General features: G+C 42.1%; 1 protein-coding gene across 3 annotated transcripts in view; it reads left to right on the top strand.

Moving 5' to 3' along the window:
- FBXW8 (F-box and WD repeat domain containing 8) overlaps positions 1-24,726 on the top strand; it is a 98,110-nt gene that overhangs the window by 26,139 nt on the left and 47,245 nt on the right. For all 3 annotated transcript variants that reach the window (XM_069960751.1, XM_069960750.1, XM_069960752.1), the window contains exons 4-5: positions 5,923-6,011; positions 18,173-18,330. In XM_069960751.1, coding sequence (XP_069816852.1) covers positions 5,923-6,011; positions 18,173-18,330 — 247 coding nt within the window. The remainder of the gene's footprint in view (positions 1-5,922; positions 6,012-18,172; positions 18,331-24,726) is intronic.

Raw genomic sequence — 24,726 nt, 5'->3', positions numbered from 1 at the left:
ATGATGGGGAGAGCACCACACCACCCTGATAGATAGCCCCTTAAGTCCCACTCGGTTGCGAGTATTGGAACATACATAGGAAAATACCATGGTGGCCCCTTTTTGTCAATGTCTAACTCAAGGTACTAGTATTGCGATCATGACAAGGGCTTTCCAGGGTCGGCATCCATCCACAGACAATAGGGGCTATCTATCAGGGTGGTGTGGTGCTCTCCCTATCATGGAGGCACCCCGTGGCAACAGGCTAGTGATATCTGGCTATCCCATGTTTTGAGATTCGCAACCGAGGCTCCACGGACTCTTGTTTTGCATGGTGTCAGAAAGTGTCAGAGGTTTGTGATTTACTTCTATTAAAAAATCTCCAGTCTTCCAGTACTTATCAGCTGCTGTATGTCCTGCAGGGAGTGGTGTTTTCTTTCCAGTGTTACACAGTGCTCTCTGCTGCCACCTCTGTCCATGTCAGGAACTGTCCAGAGCAGTATAGGTTTTCTATGCGGATTTGCTGCTGCTCTCGACAGTTCCTGACATGGACAGAGGTGGCAGCAGATAGCACTGTGTCAGACTAGAGAGAATACACCACTTCCTGCAGGACATACAGCAGCTGATAAGTACCAGAAGACTGGATATTTTTTTTTTTATTGAAGTAAATTACAAATCTTGGACACTTTCTGGCATCAGTTGGTTTGAAAGAAAAAGAATTTTGGTGAACAACCCCTTTTAACATGAAGCCAGACACATTGCTGAGATTAGGCACCTCAGACGTGTAGCCGTAGTCATTCCCCCACTATATCCCCGTCCAGATCACTTTGCGTTGAAACTTTTATAATAAGCAAACAAGTGCACTTTCTGCAGCATATTCCCCCCCGCAGGGACCTTGTGAGATTGGCAGAACCTAACACATGTTCTGCATAATGTGATTGTGTTCCCAATGAAGCATTAAGCAGATCCCACATGGAGCGCTGCCAATTTCCAGCCACTCCTCAGGGACATGTGATGTATTAGCAAGACTTTATTAATATTTCATTAAAATTTTATGAAGGTTTCTTTTTTTCTCCCGACTTTTCGGAGGATCGCTCTGAGGAATCGGAGTTTTTCGGCTTTGATGTTAGTAATTCTTTTGTGGACGATCAGACCTGGAGATCCCGCACTACTGTTGTGTTCACATATGTTGTAACAGCAGGTTGGATAGCGAGCGTGCTTACATTGTGTGAGTTCTGCCTCCAGTTGCTGAGGGGCTTTAAAGAGATTATGGAAAGTTGAATTTTAAAATCAATTATTTCAATTAAACGGCGCGGTCCGGCTCTGCTAACCGCCTTCAGAGTCGCCTCTCAAACATCTGGTAATATGAAGAGATGGCAGCACACACCGAATATCTGTGAATTACTGATAGCATTCCATGTATCTGTCCGTTTCATTCATTGTCTATTTATACTTGCCTTTTAGCAGAAAGTTAAAATCAATATACGGTTAGGTGGATTTAAAGGGGAACTCCGACAAAATCTTGGTGGTGTCAGAAAGTTATATAGATTTGTAATTTACTTCTGTTTAAAAATCTTAAGTTTTCCAGTACTTATCAGCTGCTGTTTGTCCTGCAGGAAGTGGTGTATTCTCTCCAGTCTGACACAGTGCTCTCTGCTGCCACCTCTGTCCATGTCAGGAACTGTCCAGAGCAGCAGCAAATCCCCATAGAAAACCTCTCCTGCTCTGGACAGTTCCTGACATGGACAGAGGTGGCAGCAGAGAGCACTGTGTCAGACTGGAGAGAATACACCACTTCCTGCAGGGCATACAGCAGCTGATAAGTACTGGAGATTTTTAAGTAAAAGACATTTACAGATCAATAAACCTTTTTAAAACCGGTTGATTAAAAAAAAAAGAAACTAACTCACTACTATGGTATTAAATGGGTTGTCCCATCGTTAGATATTATACTCATTGCACAGCTCATAAAAAAATCCACAATGTTTTCCATTAACACTTTGTTTAACTACTTTCAGACTATGGGTCATATGTTCCACATATGAATCTTTAGGGACGTATCTGAACGTCCATACATTGCCTGCAACTGCACTTAAAGGGGTTTTCCGGGCAGTGTTGATATTCAATATGCTCCTGGGGCCACATAGCAAATAGGAAAGCAATAAAGTTACCGGTCCTGCTCCCCCCCCCCCTCCACCACCACTGCTGGTCCCTGACTATCTGGTCTCCCCTGTGGTCCTCTTCTTCAATACATCTACAACAGGAGATGCCCACTCAGCATAGACCGCATACAGAATCTGTTTTTGGTCATTATATAACTTTCTGATGTCTCCTTTACACTGTGTGTGCACGCACAAATACACACACACACACACACACAAAGAATCCTGTCCAGAGCAGCAGCATATCACCATAGAAAACCGCTCCTGCTCTGGACAGTTCCTGACATGGACAGAGGTGGCAGCAGAGAGCGCTGTGTCAGACTGGAGAGAATACACCACTTCCTGTAGGACATACAGCAGCTGATAAGTACTGCAAGACTTGAATTTTTAAAAAATAAGTAAATGACAAATTTATATAATCTTCTGACTGTAGTTTGAAAAAACATTTTTTTTTTCTTTACTGGAGTACCCCTTCAAATTTCTACATGTGATCTGTATTGATTGCAGCATGCAGAGAGTGACCCGCTAGACCTGTCAGGGGTCCAGTCTGCAACCCCGCAACACAATAAGTGGGTGTGAATCAGCTGCCAGGTAAGTCAGTGTGAATCGGCTGCCATAGGACCTTACTAGATCTCCTTAGCAGCCATAGTGTCCCTGCAGATTAAGGGTCCATTTACACAGAAAGATTATCTGACAGATTATCTGCCAAAGATTTGAAGCCAAAGCCAGGAATGGATTTGAAAAGAGGAGAAATCTCAGGCTTTCCTTTATGACCTGATCTCTGTTTATAGTCTTTTCCTGGCTTTGGCTTCAAATCTTTGGCAGATAATCTGTCAGATAATCTTTCTGTGTAAATGGACCCTAAGTCTGCCTGAGACGATCAATGCTATGGGGTAATAAAGCATTAATCAGTATAAGCAATCTAATGATTACTTATCATAGTCTCCTATGTGGATATAAATTGATATTCCACTCAAACATAACTTCTGATATGTTGCTGCCCATGGTGAGACTAACAATTCCTTCCATACTTGTTATTATCTATTCAGTCTCCTTCCCTCGGTTCTCAGCTGCTGCTTTCTGCTCAAGACACAAAAATCTGTGTGTGAGCTTTTCTCTCTCTCCCCCTCCTCTCCCCTCCCTTCAGAGACAGCTAATGTAAACAAGTCCCTTACAGGCTGTATCTGCAACATTGTAGCTTCTTTGTAATACTGCCAAGGGTAATCACAGTTCATCAGTAACTTGACCTCTGAATAACCCTTCCAGTTTCTTTTCCAGTTTTGTTCTATAAAAATAATATAAGGCTACTCTTCTATGTACTATGTTATAAACATACTATTCCATGTCGCCTGCGTGCGACTCTTTCCGGTATCAATATTACTAAAGGATGTAACTATGTATGTTCTTTATTTTGAAAAGCCACTAATAAAATATCTTAAAAAACATGCTACAAGGTTACAGATAAAGCCAGCCAGGGACTTGTTTACATCATCTGTCTCAGAAGGGAGGGGGAAGGAGGGGAGACAGAGAGAAAGGCTCACACACAGGTTTTTGTGTCTTCAGCAGAAAGCAGCAGCTGAGAATTGGGAAAAGGAGGGGGAGACAGAGAGGTTTACACACAGATTTTTGTGTCTTCAGCAGAAATCAAAAGTTATGTTTGAGCAGAATACCACTTTAAAAAGTTAAAAAAATAAATAAAATAAAAAAGTTTTTCAAAGTATATAAAAAAGAACCCTCCTCCCTAAAAAAAAAAAAACTTAGTCACGCCCTTTTCCTATTTGAAATAAGAAATGTAAACTAAAAAATCGGAAAGCATGTTTGGTGTCACCGTCTGTGGAATTGTCTGAACTATTAAATGAAATCGTTACTGATCCAGCCCAGTGATCGACAGAAATGACGAATAATACCGTATGTACGTATAGCAGATGAAATAGAATAAAAAGCAAACAAAATGTCCCATCTACCCCGGTCTGGTACCGATAAACACTACAGATCACAGGCGGAAATAAAATTAAAAAGTTATATAGAGGTCAGAATTTTTTTATGTTGTAATTTTAAAAAAAATTGATCAAAAATGGATCAAAAGTTCTATAAGTGAGTATGACTGTAATCGTACTGACCTGCAGGATACAGAGAACAGCTCAGTTTTATTGCAAAGCGAACGAGGCTCAAACACTATGTTATGGCTCTAATAGTGTGTTTACATAGACAGATTATCTGACATATTATTGAAGCCAAAGCCAGGAATGGATCTGAGAAAAGGAGATTTATAAATCTTTCCTTTATGACCTGTTCTCTGTTTATAGTCTGTTCCTGGCTTTGGCTTCAATAACCTGTCAGATAAATCTGTCTGTGTTAACACACCATTGAAATGTGAGGAGTTACAAATTTTCCAAAAATCTCTAGCAGGGGAAGCAAATCTGTTCCCTCATAACACACCCCACACCGCTGGTACCTTTGTGTAGTGCATTGCTATTTTCACTAATCTCACTGGTGCTGTTGTTTCACTTTAGTTCTTGTGGCAGCAAGGTCTTAGAGGGGGAGCCTGCCAGTGCACTGATATTGAGCATTGATATTGATTGGCAGCCGCAGCGCCGAGCAGTTAATGTATGCTCGGGGCTGGGGGCGGCCGGCGACGGGGGGGTTAAAGGGGCCGGGTCCTATGCAGGCAGCGGATCCACTGCTTGTATGGGACCCATTCAGCTTCACACTACAGGAACCGCAGCGGATTTCACTGGAAACTCGCAGCGTAAAATCCGCTGCAGATCCGGTATACTTATATCATAACATAATCTTTCATATAAATTCAATCTCAGTTCTTAGTTTTAGGTAATAAACATTGTTAGTCCGTCCTTTGCCAACTCTAGGGACTCCCACTAAAGAGTTAAATAAAGAAAAAACGTGCAGTACAGGTACAGCCACCCGTATGTCCTGTATCACCCAATGTACAGCCACCCGTATGTCCTGTATGACCCAATGTACAGCCACCCGTATGTCCTGTATCACCCAATGTACAGCCACCCGTATGTCCTGTATAACCCAATGTACAGCCACCTGTATGTCCTGTATAACCCAATGTACAGCCACCCGTATGTCCTGTATGACCCAATGTACCGCCACCTGTATGTCCTGTATGACCCAATGTACAGCCACCTGTATGTCCTGTATGACCCAATGTACAGCCACCGTATGTCCTGTATGACCCAATGTACAGCCACCTGTATGTCCTGTATGACCCAATGTACAGCCACCTGTATGTCCTGTATGACCCAATGTACAGCCACCGTATGTCCTGTATGACCCAATGTACAGCCACCTGTATGTCCTGTATGACCCAATGTACAGCCACCTATATGTCCTGTATGACCCAATGTACAGCCACCTATATGTCCTGTATGACCCAATGTACAGCCACCCGTATGTCCTGTATGACCCAATGTACAGCCACCCGTATGTCCTGTATGACCCAATGTACAGCCACCGTATGTCCTGTATGACCCAATGTACAGCCACTCGTATGTCCTGTATGACCCAATGTCCCTGCAAAAACAAGGAAGGTCGACGTTTGATCAGTGTGTATCTGACTTCTGGGACCCCCACTAGTAGTAGTGCAGCTGCCCCTCCTTTGTGTCGGTGGCCTAGTCTATTCCAGAGAACTCTTTTATTTATAAGTGTTACTCTATTTTGAAAAACTGGTGATATATATACATATATACACTGTAGACATCTTCCCAAATATACTCTTGTACTGGTGTAAATGGTCGTGTTTGATCTATTACAGAACCGTAGTGGAGCGGTCAGCCAGCTGCAGTATGAGCTCGGGAAGGTTCTCTGTGATGTCCATGCATATGATGGGGTCGTCCTTGCTGGGTAAGATCAATCAGTTTCCTAATTTATAAGCAATCGCAGTATCAATCATTACATAATTAGTTATTTTGTGTCCTGTATATACTGTATACATAGCTTTGCTTATACTGTACCTAGAAGTTGAGACAGATGCAATTCATGCGGTTAAATATTATACATATTATGGCGTCTCCTGAGATCCCTTGTATCACACATAGACACTGTGGGAGCTGTAAATTATATATATATATATATATATATATATATATATATATATATATATATATATATATTATACAGGGTCCTATTAGACAAAGAGATTTTTACCTATAAAGATCGGAAACAAGATTGTTTATGGTTAACCTGAACTTGTTCCCCATATTACACAGAACCACAGTCACCACTATGAGTTAGTTATAATGACAGGTTTCCTTTAACAAAGTTCCTACACCCTGTTGTCAGTCTTTGAGGGGGTCACACAAGCCTCTTTAATCCACGCCAGAAAATAATTAGTTTCTAAATAAAAAATTGATTTTGAAATTTTAATGAATATTTGATAATTTGCTGGTAAATTTCCAGATGCTGTAATGTTCTAAAAAAGTCAAAGGTCACAATGGTTCCGTGAGATCACTCAGTTACTGTTTTGTACTTTTGAAAAACCTCAATAACAATTGATCAAGAAAAAAAAAAAAAAAAAGTAAAAGGCCACTTGCTAAATAATGCCGAAATGAAGTATATATTGCAAGGGTGCGTTCACACGTACAGGATCCGCAGCAGATTTGACTAAAAAACTAAACACAGCCTCAAATCTGCTGCGGATCCTGTATGTGTGAGCGCACCCTAAGGCCATGTTCACACAACGTATGTTTTGTATAAATCATGGCCGTTGTTGCAAATTGCAACAACGGCCGTGGTATATACAAATCATATGTTGTATGTGGATGAATGGAATCCCAGCCGGAGCGTATACACATAGTACATGTGAACATGGCCTAAATGGGATTTGTGCAGTCCTTATATGAAGCATAATGAACATCTTATTCTTACCATATTCTCACCTTACCAGTGACCTCCTACAGTGTTTCCAGGTCCCCCTGCTGACGGCAGCCACTTCTAAAATAATGAACCCGCTCAGCCACTGAGACAGGACAGACCCGCGGCCAGTGATTGGCTGAGACAGGCTGTCATGGCGGACACAAGATTAGCTCCTAAGTGGCGGCGGCAGCGGGGGACCTGGAAACGCTGTGTGAGAACCACGGTTGTTTCATATATCTTTCTAATCTATCTATGCCATAGATAGATAGACAGATAGGAGATAGATAGATATTTTGTTTAGGGTGGCTTCACACACAACAGATCTACTGTGAATACCTTGTCATTTATTTTGAACGAGAAGACATACCCGCAGCGGGAGTATGTAAATGGCACCTGTTGCCCCCGCTGGCCGGAGCATACTGTACCTGCTCCACGCTCCGGCTTCGGGGGCACACGGCGCCTGGACGTCCTGCTCAGCCAATCAGTGGGTGCGGCGGGACAGCGCCTTGATTGGTTGAAAGGGACGTCAGGAAGGCGGGAGCAACAGAAACAAGCCACAGCGCGGATGGGTAAAGTATACACCGGTCAGCTGTAGGTTAAGGGGGGGCGAGGTTTACATACAGTGGAATGAAAAATCCGCTGCAAGTATGTAATCCTATAGAAAATGACAGGACACAGGAACGCAGAGAACTCGCTGCAGAACTCACAGGGTGAAATCTGCTGTGATCTTGTATGTGTGAAACTCGTAACTGCAGCAGCTAGAAATACAGGAGGAGGCGCAAAATACTCAGCATAGTCACTGACTGTAGTCACTCACAGTAGACCAGCGGTTCCCAACCTGTGGGTCGCGACCCCAGCAACACACAGGGGTCACCTAAAACCATCGGAAAATACATATTTCTAATGGCTTTAGCCGCTGAGAAGTCACACTACCGTCTGCAGCAGCGCTATTCAGCTGGAACGCACGCCGTTATGGATGCACGTTCCAAACGAAATGCCTGCATGCATGCGCAGACGTGATTGCATTATCAGTACGGCGCCTATGGGCGGGGGGGAATAGCACAGTCCACAGTCCATAGCAACACATTACGTGTGGAGGTGGAGAGCTAAGAGAGCCTGCGAGACAGCCCGCTGGTGTAAAAAAGGTTAATAATGGAAAAACAGTACACACATTATACACACAATACTATGTAAATGTAAGGACCAAAGCACCAATGAGAATACATAACGCAGATCAGGTATTTACATTCCAAATCATAACTAAAGCAAAATTACAGAAGTAGCCACCAAAATAATTTTTTAGTTTGGGGTCACCGCAACATGAGGAACTGTATTGCGGGGTCACAGCATTAGAAAGGTTGAGAATCACTCCTCTAGATACATGGCAGTGTTGGAAAATGCCGGTCACACTTTAGAGACGCAACAATGAACAGTGTTACAGGCGCCTTGTTTTACTGCTGCCATTAAATGTCTTTATTCCTAGACACCATAAAACCTGGTAATGGAGAACAACAGCTACATGAGGAAGCAATGAGCGTAGCCTATACATAAGGGGAACGGCTGGGTCTCTGCCTCTATTGGTCCTGGTGGTCGGGTCAGAGATCTGGTTTAAACCGTAGGGGGAAAAAAATATGATTTCTCCCCCTAGACATAACACATATATATATAAACCACAACTACAAACAAAACAATATTCCAACTTATACATTGGGTCACTATAGACAAAATGCTTCCGGCTGTGATTGTTGCTCTTCTGAAGCCACGTTTTGTAATATTAACTTGAATAATAAAAATTGGTTAAAGGGGTTATTTAGGAAAAACATGGCCGCTTTCTTGCAGAGACAGCAGCACTTTTTTAGGTGTGGGGGGTTTTGCAGCTCAGTTCCAGCATAAAGAGAAAACGTGCACACAGTTTTTTGTTGTTTTTTTTGTTTTTTTTTTGGAAGGAAGGAGCGTGGTGATCCCATTCGTCCTCTGTCGCCAATACTTGGATACAATCTGCTTCTAAATAAAGCCCTTGAGGAAACACCTAAATATTATTAATAACTATTGGCCTCTATGTTTCATGCACCAAAATCTTAGAATAAATCAGTGTCTTGGGATGAATCTTGAAGAGTTTGTCCAGGAAAAATTAGCTTTTCCCCTATCCACAATAATTTGAAACAAAACATTTTTTGGTAAACAACCCCTCTAAACCATGTATGGATTTTTTTTTTTTTTTAAAGGGAACCTGTCACCCGGCATTCCGGCGCAGAGCCCGCCCGACCCCCTGCTGGAGCCCCGGATACCTCCCCTTTTCTGCATGTCCCGCTCCTGGACCCGGTCCCCGGACGGAGATATCGGCTCCGGAAGGTGACCGCACGCTGTATGCTAATTACATGAGATGAGTGCGATGTCCATAGGGAATGACTGGAGCCCTTATTCTCTATGGGTGTCGGACTCATCTCTGGAGCGCACGCGCACGGCTGCCGTCAGCACGTCCTGGGACCGGCTCCAGGAGCAGGACTTGCAGCAAAGGGTAAGCATCCAGGGCTCCACCGGGGGGGTCGGGCAGGCTCTGCGTCAGAATGTCAGGTGACAGGTTCCCTTTAAGTTGCTTTTTACCTTTAAAAAAAATAATAAAACACCTTTTGAAAACAATTAATACTCAAAAGTACAGATGGCGGCACAAGAGAGAAATGTAGATTCTCTGGTTTTCTCTCCAATAATATGTATTAGGATTAGGATGAAGACTGCTCAGAAGTGCTGATTTATTTATTGATTTTATACGGTGGTGCAGATCCTTCAGCCTCGGCTCCTCCCGGGACCGCCGTCCGCCCATCGCACGGATAGAACAGTACTGTGTGTGTACGGAGAAGCTGAGAGAAGGAGAATCTTGTGTTGATGATTAAAGTTTCATCAGGCGGTTACGATGCTTGTTTTCTGGGTCAGACCTCCAATCCCTTTTCATTTGAGACACAGCCGGCTGCGGTTACCTCACTCCCAATCAATGTTGTATACAGCGGCCGTTCTACAGTTACATCTCCCGCAGGAGCTCCTTAAAGCCGCAGGGCTTTGTGTCTTTCATTCGGAGAACATGATATCTTTTTGTATGAGTTCACTTTGGGACAGGACTTGGGTTTTGCTCCCTGGGTGTCTCATTTGCTTTGTTATTACTTCATATATTTTTTGTGTTGTCCGTGAACTGATTGGATTTTAATAGTCCTCACATCTTGTGAGATGTAACTCGGACGCCGCACACGGCTCCATGCCCCGCTCAGACTTCATTACATGGGAAATCAAATCAACATCATCTTCTGATGTGTCATAGATATATTTCACAAGATCCAATTAGTGAGGTCCGTAATCATGGACCATTATTGATCTACGGAATGGAAGGGCTGTTTAGAGTCCTTTAAAGGGGAACGGTGAATCTAATCTGCTGCTATGTCCCTATTGCACAGAAGACGCCAAGGAGGAAGGTATGTCTCTTATAGTATGTGGCTTACATTCTAGGACCTTCGTCCTCGGTGCCGTTCCGGTGCAGTTGGTAGTTTCTTCAGTTCTGCAGTTCGATAAGTCCATTAGGAGCTCTGCCCCCCCCCCCATATCGCCCATCCACCCGCCCCTGAACGGCCCACTCCATTGATTATAATTAGAAAGGGGTGGGCAGGCCGGGTGTGTGTGTGTGTGTGTGTGTGTGTGTGTGTGGAATTAGCGCTATGGGGGCAGGTAGTGCTCCCAATAATCTTATCGAACCGTGGAAGAAACTACTAACTGCACTGGAGTGGCGCCAAGGATGAAGGTAAGAGACATATTATAGGAGACATAGCTTCCTCCTCAGCGTCTTCTGTGCAATAGAGACATATCGGTAGGTTAGATTAGTAGGTTAGATTAGTGCTTCACCCCTGGTCGGTACCCGGTAATAGAACAGCAGCGTGCTTGGGAACTGGGCCGTGGTTCAAAAAAAGGACTGCGGCACCGGATTACAAGTACCGGCACAGTTCTATCCATGTTAACACTTAACCGAATGTTCTGATGGTACATTCACTTTAAGGGGACATGCATGTTTTCCTGACATGTCTTTTTTAGTAAATTGCCCATGAAATAACACTGGAGCACATGTTCTCTTTGTTAGACCATTCCTTTCTTATTCCTCCTTGAAATGCACAAATAAATTGACAACTGGGCATTATTAATCCGCTTGTTAACCCTTTCCTGCATTATCACATGCGTTCTATTGCTCTGGTCTATGGTCCATTCATACAGCTGATCAGTCTGGGGTATCGGGAGTCAGACCCTTGCTACACTAATATCGATGGTTTATCTGCTGGACTGCAGTTTATTTTTATTTTGTGGTGCGGACATGGACTTCTTGTTTTTATACAGGGGTACTCCGGGGAACATTTTTCTTTAAAAATCAACTAGCATCGGAGAGTAGATTTTTAATTTACTTTTATTTAAAAATCTCCAGACTTCCTGTACTCATCAGCTGTTGCATGTCCTGCAGGAAGTGCTGTATTCTCTCCAGTCTGACACAGTGCTCTCTGCTGCCGCCTCTGTCCATGTCAGGAATTGTCCAGAGCAGGATAGATTTTCTATGGGGATTTGCTGCTACTCTGGACAGTTCCTGACATGGACAGAGGTGGCAGCAGAGAGCACTGTGTCAGATTGGAGAGAATACACCACTTCCTGCAGGACATACAGCAGTTGATAAGTACTGGAAGACTGGAGATTTTTAAATAGAAGTTAATTACACATCTAAATAACTTTCTGACACCGGTTGATTCTTAAGAAAAAAATATTTGGAGTACCCCTTCAATTACTAAACACAGGATAGTGGACAGGCCCTCTTTAAGACCTTCTGGCTCTGCTCAGGGTTTTCTTTTATCAGAATCTGATGAGACTTTATTCACCATCACTGACTTGAATGAACGTTGCTCAGAATGCTGTGTCAGATTCTGAGTAACCTGTATAATAGAGGTCGTCCAAGGTCACCAACCTCACCAATGTCATCTCTATCAGACGATAATTTTGACCGGATTTCTCCTTTTACAATGTGGTTTGTATCTGTTGCTAACACTGCGGCAATTCATAGCCTGGTGCCACAGCGAAGTCTACAGAATATTCCAGATTGGCACATGAGGTCAGAACCTTCTGGAATGATGTGTACAGTATATTATGCTATATAATAGTATAGAGAGTAATCCAGCGCTATCCCACCCATCTACTTCTTGTGTGACGGCTTTCCCGCACTAGCCGCATCTCTCTTTCCATATGCTCCTCGTCTTCTTTTCTCGTCCAAAGACATGACATCACCATGAGAAGATCATGTTACTAAACAAAGCATGGCTTCTAGTTACAGTAAGTGTTCAGTGAATGCCGACAACTTCACCCCGAAGCATCGCAGAGGCCGAGAGATGGTAAGATATCTTTACACCAGCCGGCCGCCTCATCGCACCTGACCCCGTTGCTATCTCTTTCAAATGAGCTTTTTATTGTCTTGGGGGTTTAGTAATGTGAGACGGCGGTTTCCTCAACAAAGAGCGACGGCCGTTGTTTACCATTAGTAGCCCTATGTAAATGTTACTTTGGTGCATACTGGCACCTTCTGCTCATGTAGATAAAATGATCTTGCTTGGTCGGTTTCTTCTCTGACTGCTATGACCTGGATTTAAAGGGACAGAGTCACCAGAAAATGACATTGTATAAATAATGTTTTTACGTTAAACATATTTTTAAAGAATTTTTGGTGGCATTGTTTCTAATTTTCCATTTTTTTATCTATAGTATAAAATAATCCTGAGATCTTGCAGTTCTCATTCTCACCGCTGGGTATAAAACTAAGCTGAGACTTCCTGTTGTGTCTGTGGTGATAAGAGGAGGCTGCTGTAAAGTGATCTGTACAGCATTGCAGCGTCATGTGACACCGTCACCGTCATGTGTCATTCCACACCTGTGGAACGACCTCTTGACAGGTCACAGAGCGCTCAGTAATGTCTCACGTTCACATATATCTAATGTGTGTGTAATACACACATACAGTACTTTAGCTTTATATCTTTATATTTTTATGGAAAGCCGATACTCCCCCTAAAAACCTCTGCGTTCTTGTGGTTTCTGAATTGGCGCTCTACTCTCTGGAGATGCTACTTGTCTGTAAGTGTTCATATTTATTCGGGAACTTGTATTTAATAAAACCAATAAACCACTATGTTCATTCCTGGTACCTTTAAGGTGTTGTCAGCAATAAATACTAGAAATGGCTAGAAACGTGGAGGCCAAAATTGAGTGCCCAACGGCTGACAATTAGCCGGCCTGTCAGCACCGTTTCTCCATCATTTGATTGTCTTTGGCACGAGACCCCGATGAAGACATCTGGGGCCCTGAAGGGAGATTGCGGCTATTTTTCTCCCACCGCTGGACCTCTTTGTACTGGATGATATCTGTCTGTATGGTAGCCAGGCTGGCTTAGAAGCTGGCATTCGATTTCTCCCGTTCTGGACACTTCCTCTTTGCTTTTTCAATGCCACTTCATTAGGTACACAGTCCAGCTCCCAACCACAGTCTTTCCTCAAATACATGCCAAATAGAATGGAAACTTTTTCTCTCATTCTCCCCTTTTGCCACTACTTTGTTGGTCAAGCTTTCTCTGGCTTTGGAAGCTTGGGACATGAGGGGGATCCTGCCAGTGTGACCTACCAGTTCCAGCAAATGCATTAGACAGATTATGCTCCCATACTCCTCAGCTGTCACCCGGCTACTCAGCTGCTATATGTACAAACCACCACCAAAGCCTCTCCTAATGAGCCATGCTACAGAATATTAGCAGCTCTGCCATCTCACATCTCACACGCGCCTCTTTCATTCCATTTTTTTTATAAGTAATTGTTTTGTTAGCATAGAGTGAAATGTGGAAGGTCGGACGGGGCCAGGTGTGCCCTTAGGCTCCGGAAACTTGGCCCCCGTGGCCGGTGCATCGGTATAATGCAGAATGATCCCATCCTGTGTTATATCGCTCAGAAATAACCAATATGTATTGATTAATTGAAACCTCTGTAGCTTTTGTTTGAGCTTGATGTTACGCACAGTTTATAGGGACACTTCTACACAAATAAAATCTTACTTTTTGACAGTTCCCAAAAAGAGATGAGCGGACTTCAAGTTCAAGTCCGGGTTCAGCAACTTCTTCGAACTTGAACACTTGGCGTTTACCTCCCCGCGCCTGGAAAAGTTGGGTGCTTCCCTATGACTGCTAGAAAAACATAGTTATAGCCTATGGTCAATGGCTGCTTTTAGGCTACTGTATGTTCACACAATATATGTTTTCGGACAAGAACAGTCGTTGTTTTCAATTAAAAGAATGGCGTTTTTTTTCCTACTTGGAATATGTTGCATTGAAGTCAGTGCAAACAACGGCCGTTCTTCACGCAATGTATCCAACGCCAGCCGTCCTTTGATAAGGCCGTAGTCCGTACGTTGTGTGAACACTGCCTCAATTTCCTGTGTAGAAGACGCCTGTGCTGTACTGAGGTTATTTCATCCATAATACATCTATATGGATGATCCGTATTATAGTAGTATTGCCATACAGTGGTATGAAGCCGGTCTTATTGGGGGTGAAGACTGTGCGCTCTTTTGACTCTTGCAGATGTAGTTTACTCTCCTAGTGAAATAACATGAGTCATTTACTATAACCATAGAGATCTATGCAGTGGGACAAAGTATGAGGTGGGACGTTACCTGGACCAGGTTTGCAGACACTGCAGCCAGGATTGTGTCCCCCTCCTCTAAACACAACTTCTCTACGTCTTTCAGGTTTCGGGGAGGTCGCTGGAGGCAACATTAAAGGAGAAGTTCGGCCAAAAAATTTTCTTAGTATGTTATTACTTATGTAAAGATAGACAAATTCCTAATGTACATTAATTATGGGAAATGCACATATAGGGCTATTTCCCTTAATTTAGTAGAACACGGAGACTTCAAATTCTATCAAAAACAATGACATCACGAACCAGGGTGCAATTGCTATGGAGTGGCCAGCAGTGGGCGCTGTATAAGTAGAAGCCTATGGACTTTATTGAAGTCTATGGGAGATATAATGTGCACTGTAATGTAACCTACACTTTATTGGTACACTATGTGTATGGGATAATTTGGAAAGGAAGGCAAATGGAAGGCACCGAGCAGGGAAGGAGAGAGGTAGGTGCATCTAACTACCTCCTTCCCCCCTCCCTGCTTGCTGCACTGGGACAGATACACTACTACTCCTCCCATTATCTGCTCATAGTATGAGCAGATGATGGGAAAAGTAGTACCAGGGACATCCCCAGAACCAAGAAGTTGTATTTTGGTCTCATCCGACCACATGACCTTCTCCCATGTCTCCTCTTGATCATCTAGATGGACATTGGTGACTTCTCATGGGTCTGACCATGTGCTGGTGTGAGCAGGGGGACCTGGTGTGCCCTGCAGAATTAGAGTCCTTAAGTTTAGTGTGTTACAAATGGTAATCTATAAGACTGTGGTCTTGGCTCTCTTCAGGTCACAGACCAGTTCCTCCCATGTAGTTCTGAGCTGATTCCTAATGCACCCTTACACCATGCATCAGAACAGAAATCTACACTTTCTCTGAAGGTCTCTCCACAGGTCAGGTCAGATTTACTATGAGGAGGGCACCATTTCATAAATTTGGAGGGGTGAATGGAGGTGGGGCCTAATTAAACAAGTACTCCGCTCTTAATAAATGTCTTCCAAGAAACCGTTCTACTATTGGATAATATATCCTCCTTTTGTTAACGGCATTCTAACAACATAACTTATACAGTATGTATGCGGTAACGTTCTCCGACTTCGGACTACAACTTTCCCACTTCTCAACTTCTACGGAACAGACTAAGGGACTCTTTTTGGGACATTTAATGTCTGACTTTTACACTACAGAAATGTAATATTTTTCTTTTATCCTCTGTTGTTAAGTAATTAACATCCTCTCATGATGTAATGCATGAGATACTGTACAATATATTTATTTTTGCCACAATGCCGAAAACCAATAAAATATTGAATTAAAAAAAAAAAGTCTTCCATATCTCTATGAATCTACATTATATACCAGTCAGACCACTGCTTTTAGAGTAGAGTGATGGTAAGTAACTTATCAATGGGAGCATCTCAGGAGAAGGAGGGAAGTTTGGTAAATTAATGTATTTGCAAACAGTGGTACCTTGGTGTAAGAGTAACTTGGTTTGAGAGTGTTTTGCAAGAAGAGATCACAGTTTTTCAAAATTGTAACTTGGTTTAAGAGCATTGCTTTGGTGTAAGAGCTCCCTGTACTGGGTGGGAGGGGGAGGGGCATGGTCTGCATAGCGGGGTCTACAGCCCTGTACTCTGACCCCGGAAGTCTCCCTCACCTTCCAAATCATAGCAGATCCACTTTAGGCTGGGGCTTATATCAGGGGACAGGAGGAAATCTCTCCATAGCTGTAACCCCTCTCTCCCTGGAGGGGAGCATGTATGTGCCCACATATGTCCTGCACATTCCTTCATGCTTCTTGCAGTCTCTGTCAGCCCTTGTGTTTCCCACCCTCTCCATTCCTGCTATAATGTGCCTGCACTTACACTCAGCTATACACACTACTGCTATAATGTGCCTGCACTCACACTCAGCTACACACACTGCTGCTATAATGTGCCTGCACTCACACTCAGCTATACACACTTCTGTATAGAGAGGTTTCTGTCACTCTCCTCCTGCCCAGCTCTGTGATTCTCACTTCCTGATTGGTGCATGCTGAACACACCCCCTTCCCCATTGTGGTCATGTGACCACACAGGCCTCTGACAGCAGCCCAGCTATTGCATTATGGGGATCTGCAGCTCCATCCTGTATCTACAAACTGCTGCGGTGTTGTCAGGGTTATGCAGTTACTATACATTATATACCACATGCTGATTGCTATACTGTACAGTAACTTATATATCACATATCCAGCTGCTGTGTTATCAGGGTTATACAGTTACTATACATTATACACCACATGCTGCTATACTGTACAGTAACTTATATATCACATATCCAGCTGCTGTGTTATCAGGGTTATACAGTTACTATACATTATATACCACATGCTGCTATACTGTACAGTAACTTATATATCACATATCCAGCTGCTGCTGCGTTATCAGGGTTATACAGTTACTATACATTATACACCACATGCTGCTATACTGTACAGTAACTTATATATCACATATCCAGCTGCTGTGTTATCAGGGTTATACAGTTACTATACATTATATACCACATGCTGATTGCTATACTGTACAGTAACTTATATATCACATATCCAGATGCTGCTGTGTTATCAGGGTTATACAGTTACTATACATTATATACCACATGCTGCTATACTGTACAGTAACTTATATATCACATATCCAGCTGCTGTGTTATCAGGGTTATACAGTTACTATACATTATATACCACATGCTGATTGCTATACTGTACAGTAACTTATATATCACATATCCAGCTGCTGTGTTATCAGGGTTATACAGTTACTATACATTATATACCACATGCTGCTATACTGTACAGTAACTTATATATCACATATCCAGCTGCTGTGTTATCAGGGTTATACAGTTATTATACATTATATACCACATGCTGATTGCTATACTGTACAGTAACTTATAATATCACAGATTCAGCTTTCTAAATATTTGTTTTACCTGTTATTCAGATTTTTTTAAAAAAAAAATCATTATTTTTGGGGTGTAGAACCAATTGTCTGCATTTCAGTGATTTCTTATGGGAAAATGTGCTTTGGTTTAAGAGTGATTTGGATTACAAGCGCCGTCCTGAAACTAATTATACTCGTAATCAAAGGCACCACTGTAATAAACTTGACAATCCTAGAAGATATATATTTGAGATGGGAATACATTTAGATTAGAGAGGCTAAATATAAGTCAGATGTTTCATACAGCTTAGATTACTGTGCTAAATCCAGGGCACTTTACACTGTCTCAGTATTAGTTACTATTAGTAAATCTGCTGCCATTATGGTCACTCATTATTTTTTATTGTTTTCTTATATTTCCTCCTCCTATAGTTACTCTGACTATTGTATACTTGTCTTTCTCACTTTCTTATGTTTTCTAGATACACCTCTGGAGATGTTCGGCTGTGGGATACTCGGACCTCCCGTCTTCCTGAATCTTTTCTTGAAACCTCCCATGCAGCTGATGATTCTGGACAAAGTCACCAAGTATCATCCGTGCAGATAAACAAGTCTTTGGCTGTGGCAGTGTATGACAATGGTAATATACTATATATGGTTAAAGTCTTTGACCTACGAAGTATAACAGATTTGTAGATGAAATTTCCGGCTGAGCAATAAGTTATATTCCACTTCCTATTTCTTGTTAGTATTGATAATAAAATGTGAAAAACAGATTTTTAAATTAAAAAAACTCTATTGTTTAATTGGTTTAAAAAGAAAAAAAAACTTTAATAAAGACAAAAAGTTTAACTTAAAGTGTTACTGTCATTAAATGCAGAAATCAATAGTATAGGCAATTTTAAGACTCCCCCCCCCCCCCCACCAACACATACAAACACTTCTTATCTGTGCTTTCTTAGGCAAAGTCGTCTCTATTACAGAGAAGCAAAGTGAAGACGGGTTCTGCTAAGTCCATTATAACCTACGGAGGGGGGAGGGGCTGAGGTGGTGAGTGAGCAGGGAAGCAGCTGTACGGTTTGGAGATTGTCTGGGCACATAACGCTGGATTCACAGGTCAGAAAGGTCAGTGCTCATCTGGGAGCTTGGTAAAAGAAGATTTCAGGATGATGTGCTGTGCAGGGCTGCCTTTTCTCCTCTCTGTGCTCACTCATCCCCCTCAGCCCCTCCCCTCTCCATACAGCACAATGGACACAGAAATCCTGCTTCTTCTGAAGGGGGGAGGTAGGAAAACAGCTTTTTGAGTACAGAAGGTAAGTCTTTTGCTTAATAAAACCTATTACAGAGTTTCTTAAAATCGCTTGTACTATTGATACTTATTAATTTCTAAAAAGTGACATTTACATGACAGGTACACTTTAACTTTAATCTTTAACCCCAAAAAGGTTTAAAATTTCATCCAGCAAAATAGTCCAGGCAATAATGTTTATAAAAATAGGACTGATGTAGAATTTACTGACTGAATCAGGTATTATAGAAATATAAGTGTGCTCTGGTTTTACATACAGCAGGTGAGTATACAGTGTGCAAGAAATGACGTCATTAGCATAGCAGTCCTATGTACTGGGACTGTTACTCCGCCAGTTGTATGGTTGCTAGTAAGGATATGGTTTTTCAGCACATTTGGGGCTGATATGATTGATGGCCTATCCTCAGGATAGGCCACCTATTGCTGACTGGTGGATTGCCAGCACATGGCAGACCTGCCGATCAGCTGTGCGGCACCTGCACTATACAGTGAATGGGGCCAGAAGCATTTGGTATAGTGTGTAGTGGTTGGGCCTGGTTACTGCAGCTCAGCTCCCATCCACGTGGCACCACCACTACACAGAGAATGGAGTCATCTGCTTCTATTGAACAATCTAGAACTATAATCAATCACGTCTCTGATTATAGGGATTACCGGGGAAAAATGATATACCGTTTGTGTGTGTATATGTATATATATATATATATATATATATATATATATATATATCTCACTATCATATATATATATATATATATATATCACTAGAGCAGGTTTATTAATTATTTTTTTATTTATTAATACAGTAAAACAGCTGTCTGTGGATGGATACCTGGCTTTGGAATTGAGTTGGATACTGACTAAAGGAGCCACTTAATATGGTGTTTTTGGTGGTCTCTGTACAGGAGCCACCCCTTTACTAGATGGTTCCCTGCAGGGATATCTGGCTAGTCCTGGGTTTAGAGACTCATAACTGAGGCTATGCGGACCTTTTTCCACATTGATGTTTCCCAGGGGGCAATGCACCTAGGATTTCACTGTATTGAGCGCTTTAACCAGCAGCCAATAGTGCCGTCTTAAAGAAGCAGTTCACTTTTTATTTTTTATGTCGGTTCTTTGGGCAGATTCCCCTAGAGAAATCACATAGAAGCCATTTAGGCTTTGAATTTCAGCTTTCTGCATGAATTCTGCGCCTACTCCGCCAGAGCTAAAGGAAATGAAATTTCATTCAAGCAGAAAACTTTCCTCTTCCATTCCTCAGCTATTCCTCAGTGTGAACATACACTTCTAGAGCAATTGTGGTCACTTCTAGAGCAATTGTGGTCAGGAGATTTATGAGATCTTGTGTTTCTTTGAACATGAGCACAGAACATCCTGAATTTATTTGATTATTAGTAAACATTATAAAAAAAACTATTATTAAAGTGTCCCTGTCATTATAACTTACAAAATCTGAATCAGCAGGAGATGTGATATAAAGCAGGTTTGTAATTTACTTTTAGGCTGGGTTCACACACAGTATATTTCAGGCAGTATTTGGTCCTCATGTCAGGTCCTCATAGCAACCAAAACCAGGAGTGGATTGAAAACACAGAAAGGCTCTGTTCACATAATGTTGTAATTGTGTGGATGGCCGCCATTTAATGGCAAATATTTGCTGTTATCTTAAAACGGCATTTGTATTGAAATAATGGCCGTTATTTACTGTTATATGGCGGCCATCCACTCAATTTCAACATTGTGTGAACAGAGCCTTTCTGTGTTTTTAATCCACTCCTGGTTTTTGTTGCTATGAGGACCTGACATGAGGACCAAATACTGCCTGAAATATACTGTGTGTAAACCCAGCCTTAGGGTACGTTCACACGTACAGGATCTGCAGCAGATTTGATGCTGTGTTCAGTTATTTAGATCTGAATATCCGCTGCGATGCGGTGTGTGTGAAGCTACCCTTATGATTTTTTTTATTTATTTTTTGTTCTCATACTTTAAAACAAAGGTATACTTACTGTATCCAGGTCCAGTCTCCTGAAGGCTGCTATATAACTGCTATACTTACTGTATCCAGGTCCAGTCTCCTGAAGGCAGCTATATAACAGCTATACTTACTGTATCCAGGTCCAGTCTCCTGAAGGCAGCTATATAACAGCTATACTTACTGTATCCAGGTCCAGTCTCCTGAAGGCAGCTATATAACAGCTATACTTACTGTATCCAGGTCCAGTCTCCTGAAGGCAGCTATATAACAGCTATACTTACTGTATCCAGGTCCAGTCTCCTGAAGGCTGCTATATAACAGCTGTACTTACTGTATCCAGGTCCAGTCTCCTGAAGGCTGCTATATAACAGCTATACTTACTGTTTCCAGGTCCAGTCTCCTGAAGGCTGCTATATAACAGCTATACTTACTGTATCCAGGTCCAGTCTCCTGAAGGCTCCTATATAATAGCTATACTTACTGTATCCAGGTCCAGTCTCCTGAAGGCAGCTATATAACAGCTATACTTACTGTATCCAGGCCCAGTCTCCTGAAGGCTGCTATATAACAGCTATACTTACTGTGTCCAGGTCCAGTCTCCTGAAGGCAGCTATATAACAGCTATACTTACTGTATCCAGGTCCAGTCTCCTGAAGGCTGCTATATAACAGTTATACTTACTGTATACAGGTCCAGTCTCCTGAAGGCTGCTATATAACAGCTATACTTACTGTATCCAGGTCCAGTCTCCTGAAGGCAGCTATATAACAGCTATACTTACTGTATCCAGGTCCAGTCTCCTGAAGGCTGCTATATAACAGCTGTACTTACTGTATCCAGGTCCAGTCTCCTGAAGGCTGCTATATAACAGCTATACTTACTGTTTCCAGGTCCAGTCTCCTGAAGGCTGCTATATAACAGCTATACTTACTGTATCCAGGTCCAGTCTCCTGAAGGCAGCTATATAACAGCTATACTTACTGTATCCAGGTCCAGTCTCCTGAAGGCTGCTATATAACAGTTATACTTACTGTATCCAGGTCCAGTCTCCTGAAGGCAGCTATATAACAGTTATACTTACTGTATACAGGTCCAGTCTCCTGAAGGCTGCTATATAACAGCTATACTTACTGTGTCCAGGTCCAGTCTCCTGAAGGCAGCTATATAACAGCTATACTTACTGTACAGCTGTTATATAGCTGCCTTCAGGAGACTGGACCTGTATGTAAGTATAGCTGTTATATAGCTACCTATACCTGGATACAGTAAGTATAGCTGTTATAAAACATGAAAACTAAAAAAATATATCTATCTATATATATTAGTGACCTTGCAGACATGCTTTATATCACATCCCTGGTGATTTACATTTGGACAGTTGTAGCTACAAACGCCATAGAGGGTTATAGACAGTATAGTGTCCCTTATATTGTGCACCTGCGAGGTTCGCTCCCTCTGTGAAATGGTTTCAGGAACCTTTTTCATGTCCTGCTCATCCTTTACAAGTACCAACTTAAAACTGTTTCATGTGTTTAATACTAAGAGGTTAATTTTATATTAGGATGAAGGTCTTTTAGTGAGGACAATAAAACAGCTGTGTCTTGCTTTGCGCGATGCTCATAAGAACTCTCTTTTTACTCTGAGTGGCCGCCTTGGCTGCCATGTCTGTTTTTTTTCATGTGCATTAGAAAAGCACACAAGCACAGCACCCATTAAACTCGCTTTCAATTCTTCCGAGGCTTAGAGCTCGCGGGCTGTGCGCTGCCAGGTATATTCTGCAGCCAACATTGTCTGCTAATAAATGGCAGAATATTAACCCTGTCAATGTGTCCAACTGGGTCACTTTAATACCATCTTTAATCCAATTGATGTACGTGCTGTATGGATGTGTCCTGTACTGCTCATGTATAGTCCCGGAAACATGGACACAATGAGCGTTACGGTAGCAATAAAAAGTCTTTTACTCTCTGTATTATAGTCTCAGTAGATATCTGTTCTTGCAATGTAACGTAGTAACCAAGGAATTTTTTTCCCAGCTCTTTATGGCTAAAGTTAAAGACTATGCAAGGGGTTTAGGTTGAGTTTCCACTACGTTTTTGCAATCCGTTTGAAAAAAACTACTGCATTTGTGTGCATCCATTTTGATCCATTTTTCCATTGACTTCCATTATAAAAAAAAAAAACTGATCAAAACGGATCTTTTTTTTTTTTAACGGAAACATTTTTGTGTACGTAAAAAAAAAAATTGATCAGTTTTGATTAGGGATGGCTCGAACCTGCCGAGGTTCGGGTTCGTAAGAACCCGAACGCTCGGCATCAGATTCCCGCTGTCTGCCCGCTCCGTGGAGCGGGTGCATACAGCGGGAGGACCGTCTGGAAAACTGGGATACAGCCTACGGCTATGGCTGTATCCCAGTTTTCCAGGCGGTCCTCCTGCTGGATCCGCCCGTTGCACGGAGCGGGCAGACAGCGGGAATCATAACCGAGGGTTCGGGTTCGTATGAACTCTGTTCGGACCATCCCTAGTTTTGATCCATCTTTTTTATAATGGAAGTCAATGGAAAAACGGATCAAAACGGATGCACACAAATGCTTCAGTTTTTTGCAAAAACGTAGTGTGGAGCCAGCCTTAGCAAATTTTATAAATTCGTCTTATAATAATAATAAACAGTGAAGTGTACATATGTAAACAGAGTAAAGACGCTCGGTACATATGTAAGCAATAAATAATAAACAATGTAAACGAGGGTGTATATGTAAACAATAAATAATAATAAACAATGTACGGCTATGTTCACACAATGTATCTTTTGCTATTTACGAAAAGATAAGTTGCCTCCTCTTCTATGGAATCCTGGCCGGAGCGTATACACACAGTATACACTCCGGCTGAGATCTCTTGCGGCGCCGTAAAAAACGGACATGTCATTATTATGCGGCCGCTATTCATTGAATAGCAGCCGCAGAAAACCCTGTCAGTGCACACTATAGGGCAAGCGGCTCGATAGTGCTCCATAGTGTGCTGTGGGGAGTTCTGCTGCGGGCACGGACGGATGCGCCCGCATCAGAACTCTGCTGTGCTAAAGTTCATCTTTTCAGAGAACGACCTGTAAGGCTATGTTCACACAACATACTTTTTCGTAAAACAGCGATCTTCGATCTTTTCCATTGCAGTGAATGCAATCAACGGCCATCTGTAGACATAATGGAACAGCAATGGCCGTTGTTCAACGAGGCCTTAAAAATAATGAATTGAATGAATGAATAATGAATGGCAATTATTTCCGACTATTGTCCATAGACTTCAGTGCAATTTTCATTTAAAACAACGGCCGTTGTTTTGAGTGCCAAATAACATCCGTTGCTTATACTGTATGTTGTGTGAATATAGCCTAAAAACGTATATATGTAAAGAATGTAAGGCTATGTTCCCACAACAATTTTTGAAAAGAACGGCCGTTGTTTTCCATTAAAACAACAGTTGTTCTTTTCATACTGCAGTGAAATGCATTTAAATCGATGCAACAACGGCCGCTGTTCAATACATTGTATGAAAACAACGGCCGTTGTTCCATTGACTTTAATGCATTTCATGGCAGTATGAAAAGAACAGACTTTGTTTTAATGGAAACCAGCGTCCGTTCTTTAAAAAAAATAGTATGTTTTGTGAACATAGCCTAAAAGTGTATATATGTAAATGTGTTTGGTGCCATTAGATGAAGGTAACAGGCTACTTGTAGTATAACGTC

Source organism: Dendropsophus ebraccatus, chromosome 3, assembly GCF_027789765.1.
Source record: "Dendropsophus ebraccatus isolate aDenEbr1 chromosome 3, aDenEbr1.pat, whole genome shotgun sequence".
Taxonomy (NCBI): Eukaryota; Metazoa; Chordata; class Amphibia; order Anura; family Hylidae; genus Dendropsophus; species Dendropsophus ebraccatus.
This window is presented reverse-complemented; position numbering and strand designations above follow the sequence as displayed.